At 43.2% G+C, this 23,358-nt stretch overlaps 1 protein-coding gene across 2 annotated transcripts in view; it reads left to right on the top strand.

The window, feature by feature from the left end:
* adarb2 (adenosine deaminase RNA specific B2 (inactive)) overlaps positions 1-15,183 on the top strand; it is a 251,188-nt gene extending 236,005 nt beyond the window's left edge. For both annotated transcript variants that reach the window (XM_074692911.1, XM_074692909.1), the window contains exons 8-10: positions 1,658-1,839; positions 10,985-11,166; positions 13,450-15,183. In XM_074692911.1, coding sequence (XP_074549012.1) covers positions 1,658-1,839; positions 10,985-11,166; positions 13,450-13,626 — 541 coding nt within the window. In that variant the 3' untranslated portion in view covers positions 13,627-15,183. The remainder of the gene's footprint in view (positions 1-1,657; positions 1,840-10,984; positions 11,167-13,449) is intronic.
* Positions 15,184-23,358: the final 8,175 nt, after the last annotated feature.

Here is a 23,358-nt window from a genome sequence, read left to right as displayed (position 1 = left end):
GTTAAAGTGAGTGGGTCACCAAGGGCCAGTTTATCAAGGTCAGGGTGGAGGGTGGAACTGAGAGCTCTCTCACACACACACTCACACACTCACACACTCACACACTCACACACACACTTACTGCAGTCTTAAAGTGATCCCCTGGATGCTCTTCTCGTCCTCTGTCACACTCATTTTGCAACCTCCCATTACCTTTTTATTCTCCCACTTCCTTCAGCTCCTGCACTTTATTACAGTTAGTTCAGCCTTGACCGCCGGGGATTTTAGGATCTTTGCTCCCATCATAAACAGTTCTGATAATGTGCGATGCTTCACCTGATGATCCTCGCTTTGTTTTCCTAATCCCGGCCGAGCCGAGCTCCTTCGCTAACATTTGATTTGAAGTCGACAGCTGGATTTAATTGAGGGGCCTAAATGGCTTTTTATATAACGATGATGTTCTCAATTTCAGTGCGGTTTTATGCAGATGAACACATTACTTTAATGGTCGATGTTTAGCGGGGGGAGGGAAGAAAAGGGTGGATGTACAGAGACAGAGAAAGATAGAGAGACGGAGAGAGGTCTCTCCTCTCTTTAAATTCACACGCCCAAGCCAGATGGCTGCTTTTTCTTGCATGAGATTAGAAGATGTTTCTGATTCACGGTGTCGCTTTCTGGGTAAATTAATATTTCAGGCTAAACTATTTCTGTGTTTTTTTATAGAGGTGTGTGTGAGTGCGTGTGCTCCTCCTTCTCTTTCTCTCTGTTTGAAAGAGAAAGGACGGATCCTGCAGACTGATAGCAGGTAGAGCGTAGGCAGGTGTGTTAACTGACTGCTGGAGATGGAAAGAAGCTATAATGAATGATTATGAAGTCTGAAAGAAAAACACGAGCCACTGCTTTAATTGCATCCATGATAAAGAGACATTGATTAACAAAAAGAACAATGATCTGAAAATTAGTAGCATGGCGTGCAGGCTTTGATTGTTCCTGGCATAAGTTCATTAGTCCAGAGCAGCAGAGAGCACGCTGCTCCCTTTCTCTCTATGAAGGGCAGGAGCGATAATAAACATGCTAATTATCGTTTTGCATTCATAAATTAGCATCTGGTGGCTAAATAGAGAGGGTTTCAGCTGAAAGTGGCACACGACCAGCTGGCTACAGTATCAGGCGCGAGGATTAGCCTCACAGTGATTTTGTGTCACTCGTGGATCCCTCTACACAAATCCTGAAGTGATCCACAAACGGAGCGGCGTGCGATCGACGCAGCTCTTCCTGCAGTGCATTAACCTCTGTGGCACTGATGAATGCACACATGCTAATGTGTTGTTCCATGTAATGAATGCTGATGCACTGACCTTTGGCTGTGCTGCCGCTGCTGTTGTTGTTGGTGATGCTTTGAGGATGTGTGTGTCTGTAGGATGATGTGTGCTGTCTGTCCACGCTGTTATTCATCACGTCCCACATCAAGATAATGATCAAATTGTCTCCACCTGTCATTGAAGCTCACTCTCTTTCCTCCCTGCCTCCCCTTTTTCTCTTTTTTGCTGTTTTTTCCTTGATTCTCTCGCTCTGTCTCACCTTCCCTCCATCTTACCCACCCACACCTGCATTCCTCCCTCCACCGTTAAACCTCTTCCTCCTTCACTTCCTCACTCTCTGCTGTTCTCTCTTTCAGATGGAATATCCTGGGCCTCCAGGGGGCGCTGCTGAGCCACTTTGTGGAGCCGGTGTACCTGCACAGCTTGACGGTTGGCAGCCTTCGTCACACAGGACATCTGAGCAGAGTTCTGAACCAGCGGCTGGAACGAGTGGGCCCGCTGCCGTCATCGCACAGACGTAACCAGCCCCTGCTCAGCGGTACGAACACCACACCCACAGTCAGACTCCATTTTTAGACCAGAGAGTCACGAAACAAGACAGGGACCAAACAGTACCTAAGTTCTAAAACCCAACATGCTATTATTAAAAATCAGACAATACTGATTCTAGGGGTGATATGATATGCGTCACAAGTTGACACTTGGGTCACCATACGATATTATCACAGTGTCACAATATTGTGATATATTGTGATATTCTATTCAGTTACCTTTTTGATTGAAAACAGCTTTACTATTTTATTGTTTTCGAAATAATGAAAGTCAGATGCCAGGTTTCATATATTCACTTAACTTGAAAACATAAAGCGTGTCAAGTTTGTCACATACTATTGTGACATTAAACTAATGTTGCAAAGAAAAAAAAATTGGTGAAACATGTGGTCAGTTGGTGAAACTGATAAATGTCAGTTGGTGTAAACTCATAAAAAACTAATATTCCACAAAAAATGACTATGATTATTTTATCAGTCTACTACACTTTAAAAATTAAACTTTACATGATCTTAAACTAACTGACCCAAAATAAAAGGGTATATATTGGTGTTTACGCATCAAAATCCACATTATCAAGTTTAGGAATAAAATATTTTGAATATACTTAAAGATCATATGGGCAACATACAGTGGAGCAGCTCTTCAGCGCCACCTACTGCAGTGGAGGTGCAGAAGACTTATTGTACTTCCAGTTCATCTAAAATATTAATTTTTGTTTTAACAACATAATCAATATTAAGAGTTAAAAAATCAATATTTTATCACAGGTCAAAGTATTGCAAAATATTGGAGTATCATAAGCTTTTGAAATCTCTAGCTCATTCCTGTTTTGGTTTTGCAGCAGCATAAGCTACAAACAATGCAAGTAGTTCAGTCAGGATCTTAATAAACTTGCACAGTTTCATTAGGAAGAGCACACCCTCCTGCCCATCACGAGCCAACGTGAATGGCAAAAGCAGGAAGTGAAGCAGCAAAAATAAAACCCAGACAGAGCATAGTAATCAACATGAATACATTGGCAGAAGGAGGTGGGTTGCAAAATGCCAGCAGCTGTTTCAATAGCCTGCTCTGAATACAATTTTCCAATAGGAGGTGGACGTCGTGGCCTGCCTGAACTAACACTACGCTTGATTTGCCGTAGTGAAGACCACACCAGTCAAGATCAAGACATCAGTGAGACTTTAAGGGTCCAAACTTGACCAGACTGGACTGAAAATAGCAATAGAAAATAATAACATGAGTTAAAAGAATGAAAGTACTCAATCTGTCTTCTTAAAAAGAAAAAAAAAAGTAAAAAAAAAAAAAAAGTAAAAAGCAACTTGCTTAACTATTCATCTAAAATATGATGTTATACTTATTTCATATCACAGTCACCTGCTAGCTTAGCTTGTGAAAAAAGCAGGCGTTGCTGCAAAAGAAAGTAGTTGAGTTTTACGTTGGTTTTAATTTCTGTAATTGGACCGGGTCAGGGTAAGTTTACTAGACTGGCTTTGTTTTTTACCAAGAACACTTAGGATGCAGGATTAGTATGCAAACAAACACTGGAAACTGCAGAGCTTCATCACGTTATTATCGTGTAGTGTGACTGTTGTACAATAATCAGACCTTAACCTCTTACTTTTCTATTTTACTGTTTTGCTTTCATTAACAGTTATCACTCTCTTTGCTATTCCTGTGTGTCATTCAACCACCATTGCTATCTCTCTTTGTCCTGCAGCAGCTTTGGATCAGTTTGTTGTGCAAGTCTTTGTACTTTTCAGTACTGAGCATCAAAGTCATAGAGAAGTCAAGGTCTTAAAGTATGTGGTAATAAAAGTTATATAAGAATCAAATATTTTGGCAGCTATACCACAAAGATACTTAGAGTCTGGACGGTTGTTAAATCTTGCTCACACACCGACCAATGGAAGATCATTCAACATATGATTCAGGATGTTGCTGGAAATTGTTTAAGTCAAGCTTGGCCCACAGAGCATCAGCTGATCTTAACATCAGCCTCGATTAGTTAACAGCTCAACTGATCACAGCTATACTCCATTATTTACTTTAACACAAAGTTTCATTTAATAGGCTCAGGTTAACCAAAAATCGAGGAAACTCCTCAAGCTTGGCTCTTGTAGGCTGGTTGAATATTCTACTTTTTGTTTTTTTCCTTGTTTTTCATTCTCTCTAGCTAAATGTCAGCCTGTGCTTTCTAGCAGTGACATTCTTCTCTGTGCTAAATAAAAGCTCGTCTGTGTTTTCAGTTGGGGCCTCTCCATACAGAGATCCTGGGCCATATGTATACAGTGTCTATTTTCAGAAGCTCCTTTTAATAAATGTGTCAGCTCACAACACATCACACATGTACCACCCGCACACACTCACACACTCGCCTGACAAACTCCATGCTCCTTCACAGCCACATTGTGCCAACCAGACAAGCAGCAGCAGAGAAGTCGTCTGGCACGTCTGCCTGAGGGGCTCCACTGAGACCCTAGGCGTTCGTTTGTAGTTGAGATGAATGCTGGGAGAGGATCTGAATGACACCCAACTTGTCGAGACAAAATCAGACGTCACTTCAGATCTAGGCCAGTCAGAGCGGCACAGCGACACACAGATGTAGGGCACATTTTGTTACTTGGGATCATTGATAAGAACAAAGACAGTCACACACTCGGAGCAGGTTATATCATCTGAACTGCACACAATGATCGCCTTAAATCAGACACACACTGGATGTACTTTTAACAGGTGTAAGTGTTCTTCTTGAAGGGCGTCGGGCTCTTTGTGCGGCGAGGTTCTGCTCCGGGTAATTGGACAAGGATGAGCTTGAACATTATTTGAGGCCTATTTTTATCAAGATTGATAATTGTGCTGGATTGTCCTCTGGTGATGATGATAGCTGGATGAATTCATCCTTTAGTCCTCTGAGCAGCCAGAGGACATTTCTCATGATTTGTTCAGCGGCTGTTTGAATGGAGTCATTTGACTTGTCTGCAGAGGAGGTTTTAGTTCAGATATCAGCAGCTGCAGGTGATATCTGCAGAGCTATGTTCGGTGTGATCTTTTTATTCATCAATCTCATTCAGATATTCCAGTTTATTAACTCTGAGTATGATACATGTCACAGGAAGTTCATCTGTGTGAATTAGAGCAATCCAGCAGAGCGTTCTTTACAGCCTCTTATTTCAGAGACTCAGGTTTTATCATCGTCTGTGGTTGACCTTTCATACATGTTGCACACAGCAGGAGGTTGTTTTGCATGCGATGCTTTCTCACTTTCTGCATCAGAGAAAGAAGAGGAGGTGGCGAGGAAGAACGTGCAGAAGAAAGAAACATGTTGTCGCCTTGCACTGACATCAGATTGTGTTAGTATATTCAGGTTGTAGAAAAATATGGATAACACTAACTAAAAACACTTTTCTTTTAACAGATATATGTAGATGTTTCTAAATTTTAAACGATCCCAAAAAACTATCACCAGAGCATTAAAATACAAAGCTCTGTTTATCACAAGATAAGAGTAAAAGGTTGAAAACTACAACCCTCTTTCAAAGAAATGCAGCATCCAAACCCGAAATATCTCATTTTAACTTAGCACAAAAAGTAAGGCAGCTTGTGTTTGGTTGATTATTTATTTTTTGTAACACTCTTCCTTCGAATACATCTTGTACTGTTGGAAAGCCTGTTCATTTCCCTTTAAATAGAGCCACATTTGTAAGAAAAGTGTATGCGTGGGACGAGCAGCAGAGCTGAGTTTGTGGACTGAGCCAAAACAAATAACTTCTTCTGCCGTTGACTAGTAACTAACTAACTAAACATATTGGACCCAGTAGTCATGTCACTTTTGATCATTTGCGGTCACGTGTCTACATTGACATCCCTAACTACAGTAGACTAGTTAGTTAGCAATCTGAAAACAGTTAGAGCCGAGGTGCTTAATATCTAACGGCCAAAACACACCAGATGGGTCACAGCATCAGATAGGTTTTCTTTTGTAGAATAGAATAGAATAGAAAATACTTTATTTATCCCCGAGGGGAAATTCAGGAGTCACCGCAGCAATTAAGAAAACAAAAGTAAGAAAGAGTATAGAAAGTGCAAAAAGGTCCATAAGAAATTAGATGACGACATCCCGTCCACCACTCGTCCACCAATCTCCAGCCCAGTCAGTCTCCACCTCCACAGGGTCCAGGACTGAGCCTCCCCAGCAGTCAGTTCAGTCTCTGTCTCCTGGATCCTGTCTGCTCACAGCAGGCGAAGCTCCTCTGATGTGTCGCCGGCGTCCGATGTCAGCTCCGTCAGCCACGTCCGTGAACAGCACGATGCCGCTGGGTTAGCACAGCTAGCTCGTCCATCCCCCGGAGCTAGATCCCACGTTCCCAGCAACGATGGGTGGAAGGACAGGTCCACGTCGTCACCTCCCAGCTCACACCTGAGAACCAGCACGTCGTCCTCACCTCCTCCTCCTCAGCTCGAGGGAAATCATCAAGCCCTACACTAGTTAGCATTGACATGCTACAGGCTGCTAACAGCTAATTTTGCATGTAAACAATGCAGCCATGGTTACATGTAGGATCTCCAGACAAACACAGGAGGAAAAGTAGTAAAAAATATCACCGAAGCCACAAAAAGTTTGGTGTCCATGACCAACAATGAACCATATAAAGTGATGATCCACTCCAAATACAAAGATGACGAAAAAGAGACGAAAAAAAAACTACAAGAAACGGACAAAGACGAGAGAGCTGCTGCAACAGGCAGCTACTTGGGTAGCGCCTAGCAACAGCCACAGCCACAGCATCAGATAGGTTTTCTTTTGTAGTCAATAGGGGTGGAACAAGAAATTAAAAACCAATTTATCCAGATTTTTTGTTAAACAATATCAAAATCAGGATTCTTTGTCAAAAAATATTTTTAATATAAATTCCAATTCTTCATTTCAGTCTTTGTTAACAAGCTGGATTAGAAAAAAAGTTACCACTTTTCTCCAGCAGAGGGTGGAGTTAAAAAAAAATAAAGTGAAAATCGTAAATATCGAAGAATCGCAATTGAGATCAAATTGCAAGAATAGCAAAATTGGCCCAGCCCTACTAAGTTTCACACTTGTGGTCTGGCTGCGTCCCTGCTCCGCCAGGTCACGGCAGATTCACCATCCTCCTAAATGTTCTGGATGCAGGAGCTGTAACGCATCAGTTTACCAAAGCAGGTTGAGTGTAACAGGAAGTATACACAGAAACTACCCAAAATCACCCTGTCACTTTCAAAATAAAACAAAGTACGACAAAACCTGATCGTATATAGCTGGTGTGTAACTCTCATGATTCCAGCTGTCTGGTGTCCTACAATGTGCCAAACTGAGCATGCAGCTAGTGTGAGCTGATGTACACAGTCAACATGCAAAGGTCCAGAGATGCATCTGGCGTATTCCCATGATGCTTTTCTCTAACTTCATCTGGGAAAGATGTCCGTTGAAGCCTGAACTTGTTCTCTAGTTCTCATTGAATCACATTGCATGGCACGGTGTGCTTTTTTTTTTTTTTTTTGGGGGGGGGACACCAAAACCCTGAATTGAGTACAAACAGTGGGTTAAACCATCTACTGTATAAATACCAAGACTTTGAGTCCTTTTGACACTAAAGTGAAGAAACGGGGCTCAGGTCTAAAGGTGCAGGCAAACCTCTTGAGTGTTGGTTTCTTTGTGTTGACATATAATACATACGTGTCCTTTACCTTCAGAAGTCCTCTGACTGCAAACAGACGTGGCCTCTAACACTCTTCTCTAACACACCTCACCGTGTTGTGTGCTTTCCGTGTGTGTGTGTGTCCAAACTGTCAGATCTTTGCACCTGCAGCATCTCTGAGCAGCTCCTTTCTATTGAAGGGTGGAGGGCTGAGGGCAGGGGAGGAGAAGGGAGATGGACAGACGGTGGAAATGGCCCTACACCAAATCAATGTAATCACAGCGCTTATCAGACAGCCATTCAGAGAGGGGGAGCCAGTGAGAGGCTGAGGAGAGGAGGGGGAGACAGCACAGGAGGGTAGGGGAGGAACAAGAGAGGAGAGCTTCCACCTTCTCTTCTCCTTTCCTTTTCCGTCCTTTCATGGACTCCGATGAGCTTCTTGGACACACACAAAGGTGTGTGTCGGGGGTTATTTAAAAGTATCAACCCTGGAGGAAAGTCCCGGGGATGGCAGAGCTGGCTCTTATCGCAGAGAGCCAAAGCAGCTCCACCTGAACCCCGAGGGCCAAACACATCGATGGACCGACTCGTCCTTCACTCTCGTCCTGCTGCTCACATCCACAAACTGCAGCGGGGAAAGTAGCTTGACGTTTTTGGAGGATGGAAGCTGGAGAAAGAGGAAGTGTTGTTGAGGGAAGCGTATCACTGATGGGTTTGAAATTCTCTTGGTATTCTTTGCATCTTCAGTTTAAATATTTGATTTTGCAGAGTTTGGAGGATTGAAACCACAAAAGTTTGGCTCATTTCACTTCTTTACTCAGTCATCTGTACCTGTAGCTCCTCCTCTCCTGCTAATAAAACCCTTGCTCACAAACACACACAGGAAATCCTGGATTGTGTGCAGCCTCAGATATTAATTCTTGTTATGTGTTCTGTAGTCTTATGACTCCCATAACCACAGGCTTTAATTCTGCCTCTTCATGTCTCCCAGAAGAGGAATTGATCAAGTCCTCAATGAGGGAAAAATCAAATTGTCTATTAGAGAAACAGAGGAGTGAAGACCATTGAAGGGATGAAATGAGGCATGAATGGAGCAGGAGAAAGGGGAGCAGAGGATGGATAGGAGGGCCTTTTGTTCAAAGAGGAGCGTCTCCATGAGAAAGAGGGAGAGGGAGAAATGGGTAATAAGAGGCTCCGAGGATTGTTACTGTGGCAGGCGATTCATTCCAGCTGCAGAAAAGACGAGCAGGGATTGGTGAATGGAAGAGTGAAGACGGGGAGAGGAGTGTGGCAGGCAGAGAGATGATCTGCAGCCGTGTATTGTGGGATTGTACATCAGGTATTGTACTGTAACAAGCTGTCCGTCAGGCGCTCAGATCAGAGGAGTGTTGTTCAGTTGTTGCACAGATTGTGTCTGCAGCTTTATATGAAGGTGCTGTAACGCTGCATGGTAGAATAAATAACTGAGAGGAAGCCGAGGTGAAGCCTCTCCTCTCTGAGTCTCTGAAAGTGTTTCAGAGTGGATATAAAGCTGTCAGACTCGCTTAGCGTTGCTGCTTCATGTGGAGTATGTTTGTGGCATCGTGACACACTTTTCACCCCATGTTTCCTCACTTTTCGGTGGTAAGAGAAGGAAAGCCAGTACAATATTAGCATGGTGTAATACAGTGAAGTGTCAGACAGTCTTGGCTTTGATAATGCTCAGAAGAGGAAAACATCACTTTTTATCAGCTCTGGTAAACATTTCACCTCTCTTTAGGGATCAGAGGTTTACACATTACAGTAGTTTTAAGCTGAGCAGTAGTTCAGCTGTGTTGGAAACAGCATCAACCAAGCTGTTGGTCAACATATATAGCAGCAGAGAGATGGACCTTAAAGGTGCTTCCATATGTGAGTCATTTTTACAAGTTTTACAAAGATAGAGGGTGTTTCCACTCTTAGTGAGGGTCATTTGGACATATGTCGAAAGAATAATCACACTTTAAAATGGAATACAACAAGCGAGCCATGAGGAGGTCTCTACTCATTTCCAATTGAACCCTCAATCTGTTTGTTTGCAATGAGTGTTACTCAACTAGAAAGTTCAAGAACTTTTAGTTCCTGATGGAACAGTCCCAAGAACTACATAACTCCTATGGCCCGCTGTTTGTCTGCATCCCTACCATTAGGGATGGGTACCGAATTAGGTACTTTATAGGTACCGACCAAATTCTGTTAAAAGTACCGGATACTGATTCACAAAAAATCAAAAGGTACTCTGTTTAGGTACCTAAACGCATCCTTGTGACTGTGAAGGAGTGGATTTTCCATGCTGGACAGGAACACAGCATTGTAAGGTTTTATATTGAAGAACAAATATTCATTCATTCATTTTCTGAACCGCTTATCCTGTTCAGGGTCGCTGGTGGCTGGAGCCTTTCTCAGCTGTCATTGGGTGAAAGGCGGGGTACACCCTGGACTGGTCGCCAGTCAATCACAGGGCAAGAATACATTTGTTAAATTGTAAAAAATATAAATTTTATTATTAGATAAGTTGATATAAGCACAAAAAAGTAACAAAAACTGATACTGTTGAGGACCCATACCGATTGCCAGGTACCAGGCATCGGTACTGTACCATTTCAAATGTGAAAGGTATCCATCCCTACCCACCATGGGGTAAAGACCTGAACAGATCATGTAAATCAGACCAGTGACATGTAGAGAAAAAAAAAGGCTTTTTGCAAAACAGCACCAGGACAATAGAGGCAGTAAGACAACAACAAAAACCATTCAGCATCAATGACACCATAAAATGTTATAGATAAGATAAAATAGATAGAAGATAAAATCTGCAGTTTGTTGAGTGTCCACTTGAGGCTGGCCCCGAAAGTATTACAAACCACAAACACACCAAGCCAAAAAAAGAAGCTCAGCTGACTAGCAGGCAGGCAGGCGCCCTATAGCTGTTAGTGCTGAGCTTGCTCACGATTTGCTTCAAAACTCTATCTCAGAAACAGACAGTTGATGTCCTGGAGACTACATCCATTTATTAAGCACTCTATGGTCAGATGTTGAAACAAAAACCCTGTGGATGTTTTACCAATCAGAAACAGTCAGCTAGCAAGTCTCGCTCCCAAAGTTCCTGGACATCTGAAATTTACTACGCAAAAGTTTTCTGAGGACATTTAGAAGGTTAAGAGTTGTAACGAGCACAATCAGAAAATTTCTAGAACAAGCACTCGTGCAAAAGCTGCAACATGTTCCTCTTGTGTCCTCCTCTATTCCTCCTTTCCTCTCACTGAGTATCAAAGCTTCATGTTTGGGCTGTTTCAGGTCCATGTTGACTCTGCTTTTTGCAACACAGCAAAACTTAAGCTCTGAACTGGCCTCAGGTAGAAAGAGAGGGAAGAGTAAACTGCTAACTTCTGCTCACACAGTAAAGATCACCTGAACCTAAAGACTCTTCTCTCTGCCCTGCAGGTCTGAGTAACGCGGAGTATCAGCCATCAGGGAAGGCCTCATGTGTGAGCGTGAACTGGACGCTGGGCGATGCTCAGCTGGAGGTGGTGAACACGGCGACGGGACGGAGACGGGACTCAGGGACACCCTCACGTCTCTGCAAACACAACCTGTTCACCCGCTGGAGTCGGCTGAACAGAAAGGTGAGAGCAAGACGACGGAAAAGAACAAGGTTGGAGTCATCAACAGGCAGAGAGGAAGTCATCCCACATGGTGCCAGAACACTGACAGTATCAGTATTGGTACTGAAAAAGAAATTTGGCATTGTAGAAATAAAATAAAAAATATAAAATATTGAATTGAATTTAAAACAAGTATTGGTATTGTAAAATGTTGGATTGAAAAACAAAATATAGACATTGAACAAAGACACTTTTTTATTATTTTGATGTTATGATGTGTTTTTTAATGACAATATTCAGATTTTTTTTGTTGTTTCTTTTTAACATCACTGGTTTTCAGTTTCAATTCTCTTTCTTACTCGCAGTGTTTTGACATGGAGGGGAAGGATTGGGGTTGAGGGGGCAGGGCTTGGAGCACAAGAACGGGCTTCCAAATTTTCTGTGGTCTCTGTAGGTTACCAGTGACTTGTTGCCCCTGTGGCTGTAATCTTACACTGTTCAGTAATGGACGCAGGTTCACCTCGAACTCCCAAACCGCCACTAAGTCCGTTCCTCTCGGTTGGTATTTTTAGGGTCGGGCAAGGACACTATTTTCTACAGAAGCAGATTAGGGCCATTTTGGGGTTGAAAAAAAACAAGATTTTAGTTGAAATGATGAGAAAGGATCAAAATTACCTGTCCTGATGTTTACCGGTAGTACGCCGGGTACAGTTAGCTCCTCAACAGCTACAGGCGCGACTGACAGTAGTAGGAGCTGCCATTACAGGAGCCTAAACAATTGACTTCAGGATCCATGTGTGTGACAGGGTCGATCTTTTACTTTTTTATTGCATGCAGTGTTTTATGAAGTGTGTGTTTGTAATGACTTTTCCAACTGCTGTATCCTCCCTTATAAGCTCATTGAAGACTGGTGTGTGCAACTTCAGGACAGACACCAAGCAGCAGATAGCAAAGAGGAGTGATGGCAGGATGGCAGCGTAGAAAACTGTGCCCTCGCCCCAAACCCCTAAAAATACCGACTTACTAGCGGTTTGGGAGTTTGAGGTGAACATGCATCCATGACTGTCCAGTGTACGATCACAGCCGCAGGGGCAACAAGTTGCTGCTGACTGACAGAGGCCGCTCTCCTGAAAACCTGGAAATGTGTTGTCGTACTCTAAGCCCCGCCCTTAACCCCTACACCTCCATGTTCAAGCACTGCCAGCAAGTTGAAACTGAAAAAAGGAGAATTGTAACTGAAAACCAGCAATGCTCCAGGAAAAAAAAAAATTGTGTAAAAACATATCTAAGTATTGGCTTTGAAAAACACATCATAAAATCAAAAAAAGTCCTTAACAAATAGTGTATTTTATTTTGTTTTTTGATCCAACATATCACAATCCCAATACTTGCTTCAAATTAATTTCAACTTTTTCTACAATCCCACATTTCTTTTTCAATACTGAATCTTACTGTCAGTGTTCTGGCTCTATAATCCTGGCCATCACAGAATACAATGTCAGGTGTCTTTAGTAAGACCTCCCCTCAGCTGATCATTGTTTGTGCAAAATATAAACAACTGCAAGACCAAGAAGGTATCTGATATATGTTGTCAAAGTGAGTATGAGGAATCATGCACAGGCAGAAACAGTCACACAGACACATCATATACAGAGAGGCTGCAAACATGTGGAGCAGGAAATGTGGGCTTTAATCTCTGCCTTCCATACAACATCTGCTGTCTTATCAAACTGGCAGCTCAGATCTTTAACGTCAGCACACAGAGCCATGCACTTTCATTCCCACCCTGAAACTTTATGTAACACACACTGCCTGCGTCGCCAAATGGAGGCCGTTAAAGCATAATGACTATGAAACCATAATTATTTGGAGAAGTACTGGAGGAGGCCCCCACCCTAAGTGCTCCCCGCGCGCCGCATATAAGAGCCACGCAAGAGCAGTCGCACTAATCTGCAGAAGAAACTTTCGCTCCCTTTCTCTCCTCACTTGTCTCTCCGCCGATCTTCATTGTTTCCCCTCGCCACAATAGAAACGCACAAAAAGCACAGAGAATGTTCAATTGCTTGTGAAATTTAAATGGGGAGATTACACAGCTGTTGAAGCCCCCCCATCACCCCCTCCCCACCAGCACCCCGACCTCCTCCCAACGCCACCCAAATGCATTTGTGCCGGCTCATTCGTTTTGTTTAGTCGCTCTCCTCCTCCTCCTCCCTTCACCAAACCTTTACCCTCTCTGCCCCGGCTGCCGTCATGTGTCTCACTTTCTCTTTCTCTTCTCTGCCTCTTCCTCGCCCTCCTCTTCAGCTGGGGATCCACGTGTCCGGCTCAGACGACAGACAACTCATGTACAGCGAGGCTAAGATGGCGGCTCGTCCATACCAGACAGTGAAGCAGCAGTGGTTCAGATCTCTGCAGGAAACGGGCCTCGGGACCTGGGTCAAGAAACCGCCGGAGCAGGAGCAGTTCCTGCTGTCAGTCTGAAGAAGAGTGTGTGTGTGTGAGATCAGAGTGTGTGTGTTTAATCTTTATTTTTTTAGGCTTAGATGACTCCATGCTCATCCTGCTTCACACTCTATCACCTCTGAACACCTGCGACCTCTGAACTCAAGGCTTACATCACCTACTGTGTGTGTTTTTATGAGTGTGTGTGTCCTCAGGGCTGTACCTGACTCTGAATTTTGTCAGTTGAATCAGGTTTTTCAAGAGAAGCTTTGACTCTTTTCTCTCACATCAAACTCCTCAAGCAGCCCTAACCAGTTTAATGATTTTCAATGGAGTTGTCTCAGAAGTTCAGCTAACTGAGTTTTTACCTCTTACTGCTCCCACAAAAGTAACCAGAGTTCATTTGTAATGGGTCAGAAATCAAGCTTCTGATCTCTCTCTTCTCGGTCTCAGTTTCACTGTCACACATTGGCTGAAATCTGGCTTATCCTAGTGTTTTAAACTCATAATAAGCTGACCTCGCTGTGATGTATCTGCAACAAACGTGTCAAAATGCTGCTAAAAAAAAACACGCTTGTGTAGATTCATACACAATAAAAGTCCAAGCTCCATCAGGTTTTTCAGATGTTCAGCTAAAAACTAAATAGAGTTTCTTTCAGCTGATTTTAAATTCAAATATCCAAGAAAAAAAGACATAGCTTTTACTGATTGGCTGTTACATGAATCCACACAAATTTTGTGCTTCAGAGAGACTTTTAAACTCACTCATTATCCATGTGAGTCATTACAATGACTCCATTGGTTAGAATGCAAAGGAAAAGCAAAACTTCATGCTCTGTTAGCAACAAACTGAAGTAAAACAATTTACTCACAAAAAATGTGCTCATTTAAACACAGGAATGATTGGTGCTTGCTTGCTCAACTCAGCACCAATGCTTTGCTTCAGTCACGTGTACCAAGAGAAATTTTACAAGAAGGGAGGGGCTTTCTTCAACGGCATTAGCTAACATTAGACATGCTAAAGATGACTTCGTATTTCTTTCCAGCAAAGTTACAAGAAGTTGCCTCAAATATGATTTTGACTTGCCTTAGAAACAAAAACCAAGCAAAACTTTCTGCAGTGCATTTTAGTGGACACTCAGGCAAGCTAATGTTTCCCGTACTCTACAGATGATTCAACTTAAGGCCCATTTATCCTCCCTTTAGGTAGGAAAATGTAACTGTCCAGTACAGTCACTGCTCACATACTTTCATATGTCCTTTACATTGGCATTGCAGTTACCCAATACATCCACTTGGGGAAGGGGGGTCAGCCCATCCATCCATCCATTTTCTATACCGCTTATCCTGTTTAGGGTCGCGGGTGGCTGGAGCCTATCCCAGCAATCATTGGGCGAGAGGCAGGGTACACCCTGGACTGGTCGCCAGTCAATCGCAGGGCTGACACATAGACAGACAACCATGCACGCACACACTCACACCTAGGGACAATTTTGGTGTGACCAATTAACCTGGTAAGCATGTTTTTGGACTGTGGGAGGAAGCCGGAGTACCCGGAGAGAACCCACGCATGCACGGGGAGAACATGCAAACTCCACACAGAAAGACCCACCGGCCAAGCTGGGGATTTGAACCGGTGACCTTCTTGCTGTGAGGCTGCAGCGCTAACCGTTGCACCACCGTGCAGCCCGGGGTCAGCCTAGAATCAAAAGTTAATGACTGCGAAACTGAAAAACAAACATGGCAACTGTGGAGGAGTTATTGCTAATGTATCGCTCACATAAACGACAAAAAAGGAGACAGCGTTGTAGGAGGCATTTGGTCGGTGAGGCAGTGAAATACATCGCAAAAGTTCCGCCATTGTCATTTCTTCTTTGTGTCTCACTAAGGCCACGTCCACACGTAGCCGGGTATTTTCAAAAATGAGTATCCCCCCCTTGTTTGTTTTAAAAAATACTTTTGTCCACACACAGTGGGTAAATCCACCGGTGAGTGAGGCTCCAAGTACGCTAAACCCATGATGGGCAGTGTTTTCCTGTCGTAAAACCCATGCCAGCCAATCAGAATGAGCCAATCAGCAGTGACGTTTGAGAACCAAAAACTCTGTTTTCAGAAAACATCATTCTTAGTGAAGTAAAGCTGCGGTTTCATGAGGACGACAGGCGTAAACGTATAAAAATATATGCGGTTTCCCAAATACCTGGCTATGTGTGGACATGGCCTTAAGCTTTGTATCCGGTAGTAACAGCAACACTGCCCCCACAGTTTCCAGTGGTACTGCTCTGTTTGGTCCATAGCCGTAAGCTTCATGGAAGCGTGCTGAAATACGGACAAAATAGACGCAGAAAAAAAAAAAATCGGACTCAACACTAGTCAGTTTTTCATGTGATATACCAGCAGAGGAGCTCCAGGCCGATTGGCTGTAATGGTGTAAAGGATTCGCTTGGGGACAGCGCCAGAACTCAGGCCAGCCAGTTGAGTTATTCACATTGCCCGACAAAGATCACATCTTAATATTGACTTCACAATTCTCTTGCACAAATAATTTTATTTGCACAACTTTTTTACTAGCATACCATTGTTGTTTTCAGCCAAACTCCGGAGTTGAAAAATTATGAGCCAAAAAAATGCAGTTCCCTGAGTCTCCCCTTGAGGCTGCTTCTAAAAGTCAAAGAGACTTGTTCAGAGCCTTTACTCATCTTAACACCAGAAAGGTCTATCAAGCTCATATCTACCAGGGGTTGCACTTCTCGAACTGAGAGATGTTGGTCATGCTAAAGCAAAGAGTGACACTTTTTTGGGTGTGACAGGTGGGAGCCAAGATTCAACCGACCTGTCTTAGCTCTGCCTTTCTGATCTTTATCAGATTGATATAAAGTCACAGTCCACATTTCTAATATGGCTCCCTGACCTGAAACAGCTTCATTCAAAACTCTTCACTTCTGAATCACTTGCTGTTCTTGAGTTTTCTGAAAGAGGTGAGTTGGATATTTTGTCACCTTTTAGAAACGTTTTATAAAAGTGGACCGTCTGTCTGTTTCTTTTTCTCTTAGGTTGCTTTTGTACGATGATGTAGGAAAAACTCAAAATTCAGCTGACAAAATGTGAGTTTGAGCTGGATCTTTACCTTTGATGTAAACCAGTGACGTTTAGGGTGCAGCCCTGTGTGTGAGGATGTGTCTCCATGTGTGTTAGTGTGTGTGTGTTTCCGGATGTGAAAAGCGACAAGAGGAAGGTCACCTGGACGGGCTGAAAAGAAAACAGACATAAAAGACAGACTCATCCTTTGGACTCGCCCTTTCTTTAGGTGCACACATTTAAGCAAACACACCTTAATACCCCCTACACTCCCCCTCCTCCTCTTCATCCTCCTCTTCCTCTTCTTCATCGTCTGTCATGGAGGGGTGGGGTAACCTTGAGCAGAATGAAAGGCAGCCGCTATCTTGTCATCAGCTATTTCCGGGCCCCGAGGCTCCCGCTGAGGAGCGCAGCCACGGGGGAGAGAGCGAAAGAGACGGACAGAGAAAGAGAAGAAGAGAGAGAAAGAGGTCCACGTCCAATTACCGGCCCTGTCAGGGTGACGGCTGATAGAGGAAGAGGACGAGGAAGAGGAGGAGGAGACAGAAAAAGAGAAGGACAGAGTGATGCCTCACCTTTCCTCTCTGGTTTCTATCTTGGTCCTCCTCTGACTCACCTTTTGACTCCTGACTTCCTTCCCTTTCTCTCCTCTCTTTCTTTGTCCTGCTCTCCTTTTTGTGCCTCCTCCTCCTCCTCTTCCTCCTCTTCCTCCTCTTCCTACTCCTTCCTCTCTTCTCCTTCTGCCTTTCAAGCACGGCGAAGGTTAACACGACATGACGACAGGTTAATGCACCTTTTTTCTCCACACCTCTCAGAGCAGAGAAAAGGAGGCGAGGTTCTCAGACGTTAGCGCTCAGGTTGAGGTGATAATGGAGGAGAAGAAGGTGGTTTCCTGTTTCTTCCCCCTTTCAGGAAATTGATTTTAAGTTTCCTGGGTCTTTTTTAACCTCAAATTTCAGCCTGTGCATCTGAATCGAAACCTTGTCGTCAATAAGTGCGGTCATGACTCATTAGCAAGGCCGTGTCGACCCGATCGACTCTGGCTCCTCTCTGTGGTCACGACAGCTTTGATCAGATAACAGCTCAGGTGGAGAGAGTTTTACAACCCACCTGCCCTCTCGTCTTTGTGGGCTTTTATTTTGAAAGGCCATTTTTGAACCATAAATGAATGAGAGGCTAAGAGCGTGTGGTACAAAGATCCTCTGGTTTCACTTCATGTACATTCTCACCTCTCTCTCTCTCTCTGTCGTTATGTCTCAGCATATCTCACGATGTAAACATGCACTGTGTGTGTTTTTTATGCATTAAGTGTTAAAAATGTTCATCACGATCATGACTGTGTCGTTCTGTCATTGTGGTGTTTTTATGCTGGATGTCAGAAGAAGAACTCACCAGCACGGCTCAGTTTACAGGGAAATAGAAGCAGTGAGAGTGACATCTAGTGGTGACTTTATGTTCCTGTTTTCCTCTCATGCTCCTGAGGTGTTGTGTACTACAGCCAGGACTCACTTAAGAACATGTTATTGACGTTAGAGATGAGGCACACAGGCAGATTTACACTAAATAAAACCTGGCTCCAGTGAGAACTTCTGGCTCTGCTTCATATTCAGGTTTTACAGATACGAAGGAGTGACTGAGGGTTTCTGTTTTTTTTTTTTAATTTTGTTGTTATATTGGATTTCAAACCAGTATCACACAGATGTTCTATGATCTGAATTTTTTTTTTATTGTTGAATTCAAACAGAAAGTGAAACACTTTCCTGAATCCTGCTGAGCCCCCAAAACATTCAAACAGGAGGGAAAAAAAACTACCATACAGCTGAACATTTAAAATAAACACAGATAAAGTGAATTAAACTATGAGGTTTATAAAAGTTTATAAAAGGACACAAATGGTGCTTTTTGCAGCTTTCCCCAATGAAAAAATTGTAAGGATGAATTCTTAGGCTCCACAACTGCATAATACATTGATGGTGTGAGTAAACAAGAACATAAGAGACATTTTTGTGCATTTAAACTAGATTCAAAAGCATGATTCTGAAATCTCCTAAGACATGGACACATTTAACACCGTTCTATCCATCAATATTTTAAATCTCAAGGTTATGTGATGTAAAAAATTTGATTCCATAAAGTAATAGATAGGGAAAACGTGATCCACTCTAACCTGAAACGGCCATGGCTGCTTATATTTAGTATCACGCAGGTTTACTTTGAAGTTGCTAAAAAGTCACTCTAACAATGGGATCCTCTTAACAAGAAAATAAAAACAGACCAAGTGAAAGAGATAAGACTGAAGAGACGGTTTTATACCTTTACATATTTAACTCACAAATATAAAGCAGGAATTTTAAACGTCAAAACAAAACATGTGCAAAGCTTCAGCCTAAGAGATAAACATGTTGGAGTAACTTCAGCTGCTCTATACAAAAAGCCACATCATAATGAGGCAAGAAGTCACCTGATGTCCCCACATCACGACAGCAACACTGATCAGGAAAATCCCCTTTTTTTCTTAAGTCATGTTTTAAGGATTTTTCTGCCTTCACTGAGTGAGGAGATGACAGTGGGTAGGTCAGGAAACAGGGTGAGAATCAGGAGTGACATGCAGGAAAGAGGCTGTAGGGTGGATTGAAACCCGGGCCGACCACCAGAGGGCTAATCTAACAGCGCACAATAAAAGAGAAACTCACCCCATTACTGGGGAACTTTTTGGTTTCTACCAAAACTTTCTGCATCAAATTTAGGGTCCAAAAAATTCAAAAACCTGTATCCATATATAACCCTCAATTCCCGACCTAAACATGTTGTCTGTGCTTTGTACAGTTAACATGCTAGCTAGCATCATTTGTACCCCCACGTTTCCTGCTGAAATCTGCGCATGCTTGATGCTGCCAGGCTGAGTTGCCAGGGCTGATGACACATTCCACTTATGTAATGAACAGGCCTTTAAGTGGTATAAAAGTGATGATAAATCTGGAAAAAAAAATGGGAGAAATAATATAATGGGAGCCCAGCAGGGGAATGGGGTAAAGAGTGGGAGAACCCACAGGAATTGGGTGTGTTGGCAGGTATTATACTTTTAGATAAAGCAACACAACTTTGTAGCATGGCAACAGTGAAGGAGACTTCAAGACTACTGGAAGGGGGCTTTAAAGGGACAGTGCACGGGATAAAAATGGCTCAATTAGGATTTTTATAGACAGCTATCTGAAGGATGATATGAGGCCTGGACAGGAGAATATAAGCTCCTCGGGTTGATTTTAGAATAAATATAAAGTACTCCTGCTCATCCAAGCGTTTATGCTCTATTGATAGCTTAGCTTAGCTACCACATGGCCCCTAATGTCCCTCAACCTAAAGCAGGAAAACGGATGGTACAGATGTTGAGAGTGAGCCAGGCTGTCACCAATGTTTTTTATCTAGTTAGGCCCAGTTCAGGTGAGACTGTACTCCCTGCCTCCCTCTACCTCCCCCTACTGGTCTGTTTTGATGATGGAGGTGAGGAAAGAGGAGACCCTATTTGCTCACACACACTCACACAGCTGCACAGTGAATAACATTACAAATGCAACACAGCCGAACGACACACATGACCAAATTTATGATCTGATCCAAACCAGGGAATCAAAGTCCATGTGATGCCAGAACCTGTGTAAGTCTGCCTGCGAGCATCAGAACAGTCTGATTACACTTCATTACATCGTGCTAAACAGCGCTCCTCATATCTTTTCATCTTTGTCATCACAGCTGCATTCAGCATAAACACAGATCTACAGATTTATTTTGAGAGATAATAAATATAAGGCATGTCTGAATGGCAATATAGTATCTCAGAGTGTAAATATGTAAAAACAAAATGTACAAAAGATGTTGACACAGATGTGACAGAGATCCTAAAATGTCTGATTATGATGTAAATTAAAGTCTATGAAGAACTGCTGCTAAGGTCTGTACATTGCACTTCAGTAACAAATAAAAAGTGAATGTTTGTACTGTACATGTGAATAAAAACACAAAATCTTGTAATTTTACCTCGTCTGGACAGTTTTGAGGAACATATCTGATTTGCTGGGGAGGTGTTGGTTCGTTTTCTGCAGCACAAATATTAAAGGGGGCTACCCATCCACCTCTCCTCCTCCCGTCTCTCCCAGGGGAAATCGACGGGGAAATGGTTATCTCTGTTAGGCTCGGTGGCAGGTGTCACACACACCAAATTAGCCTGCAGGAAGAATGAAGCGAAGAAGAAGAAAAAGAAGAGGAGAGGTGGGAGGTGTGCCTCCTCAGCAGCTCCCCCCTCTCTCCCTTCTCCTCCTTCCTCAGGCCATGGAGTCGACTGTGTGCTCGACAATAAACATCATAATTGACAATTTGCTCCGGCGGCCGGTCACAGTCAGGCAGCCGTAATCTAATGGACGAGGACAGAGAGGTGAGGCTCCCTCACAGACACAGACACACTGCTGAAAACCAAATCTGAGAGACAGAACGCATCAAATACGACACAGTTCAACGTGTGAAACAAAACATTCATAGATGATGGCTGCTTTCTATTTAGGATCTGAGCCTTTGATACTATTATCATTATTATCATTAGTAGTAGTAGTAGTAGTAGGTATAGTAGTAGTATTAACACTATTATAACACTAGAGGTGGAAAGTGAGGTTCCAGTCTTTGTCATTCAGGCCTATTATTTAACGACTGTTAAAAAAAGGACAAACAACAAGGGTAGCCAAAAGATACAGAGCTCCCCCTAGTGACTGGCTGCAGTATAAACAGGATATGTAATGCCTGGTAATCCCACTTTTTGCCAGATGATATCAATTGACCTATGGCTAAGCCACGCCCCTTCCACTCACTCAGACAACAATCAACATTCAGTGACAGGTGTTGTAGAAGGCATCATGGTAGGGGACATTTCACGGGATGCCATTGATGATTTTTGTCACCCATCATCACAGCCACAAAAGGATGTAAACTAAGCATTAAAGGGATATGTAAATTATTTTATTGTTGAGAAGGTCAATAAAAACCTCAGTGGTGAAGCCAAAATGTGCAGATCCCAAAGCAAACTTGATAAACCACATCTCATTGCCATCACCATCTCAGACAGCAAGATAGAGGATCATCATTAGTCATGACAAAAACATCACAGCCTTTTTACCATATTTATCAAGGGTGTCTCTCCGTTAGTTTGATGCTACAGTATTCACTGTGAACCATTCAGCATAATGTTTGCCAACTTTTGTACGGACAAGTAAATGAAGCTCCAGAAGCTAGCGTTAGTTTAATTAGAGCCTTTTGGACTATAGCTAACAAAGATATACAATCACCAAAGAACAAAAACTAGAACAAAACAGGCCAATGAACTCCCATCAAACAAAGAGACATGATGAACAACACAAATAGGAGAAAAACCCAAAGCATCCATCAGACTGCAGAGGTGGCTCTAACAGATAACTTAATTTCTTTCCAGCACTGACAACATGTTCCCTCAAAAATTATGTTGACTTACCCGAGAACAGATGTTGACATCCTTGTTAATTTTTTTCATGTTGAGTTGATGTTGTGGTCTAACGTACAATTTTAGCCAAAGAAGACACTTTTCCCTGATGAGATATGGCTTAGGAAGGAGTAAAAACAATACCCTGTTACCCTGTCTTTCAGGATACATTGCGTCAAAGTTGCATGTACCCCATAAACACTGTTTTATCATTTTGAACTTTAAACTTATGAAAATCTGAATGAAAACTGACTTTCCACAATGTATTTTATGGATGCTCAGACAGTGAACGTGATTGGGTGTATAGGAGTGGCTAAATGCACTGTAATTGACTCACCGCCTTTGAAAGCATGGATCCATCCTGCCTTGCATCAGGCAGGTGTAATGGTGTGGGGGATATTTTCTTGGCACTCATCATCTGACGGAGACTTCCAGCAGGATAACGCTTCATGTCACAAAGCTCAAATAATCTCAAACTGCTTTCTTGAACATGACAATGAATTCACTGTACTCCAACAGTCACCAGGTTTCAGTCCAGTAGAACTCCTTTGAGATATTCTCACCATGGACTATCACTCAGGGTTTTGATTTGCAGGGGAGCAGCAGCATAAGCAGGGAAGCCCAGACTTCCCTTTACCTAGCTACTTCGTCCAGCTCTTCCTGGGGGATCCCGAGGTGTTCCCAGGCCAGCCGAGAGACGTAGTCTCCCCAGTGTGTCCTGGGTCTGCCCCGGGGTGTCCTCCCGGTGGGACGTGCCCTGAACACCTCACCAGGGAGGTGTCTGGGAGGCATCCTCATCAGATGCCCGAGCCACGTCATTTGGCTCCTCTCAACGCGGAGGAGCAGCGGCTCTACTCCAAGCTCCTCCTGGATAGCCGAGCTCCTCACCCTATCTCTAAGGGAGGGCCCGGCCACCCTACGGAGGAAGCTCATTTCAGCCGCTTGTACCCGCGATCTTGTTCCTTCGGTCACTACCCAAAGCTCATGACCATAGGAGAGGGTGGGAACGAAGATCGACCGGTAAACAGAGAGCTTTGCCTTCTGGCTCAGCTCTTTCTTCACCACAACAGACCTGTGCAGAGTCTGTATTACTGCAGACGCTGCACCGATCCGCCTGTCGATCTCTCGCTCCATCCTTCCCTTACACAAGAACAAGACCCCGAGATACTTAGACTCCTCCACTTAGGGCAGGA

The sequence above is a fragment of the Halichoeres trimaculatus genome, unplaced genomic scaffold (genome assembly GCF_033239565.1).
Source record: "Halichoeres trimaculatus isolate MK-OKI-2021-1 unplaced genomic scaffold, fHalTri1.1 fHalTri1_scaffold_18, whole genome shotgun sequence".
Lineage (NCBI taxonomy): Eukaryota > Metazoa > Chordata > Actinopteri > Labriformes > Labridae > Halichoeres > Halichoeres trimaculatus.
The sequence above is the reverse complement of the archived record's forward strand: the minus strand, read 5'-3'. Positions and strand labels throughout refer to the sequence as shown.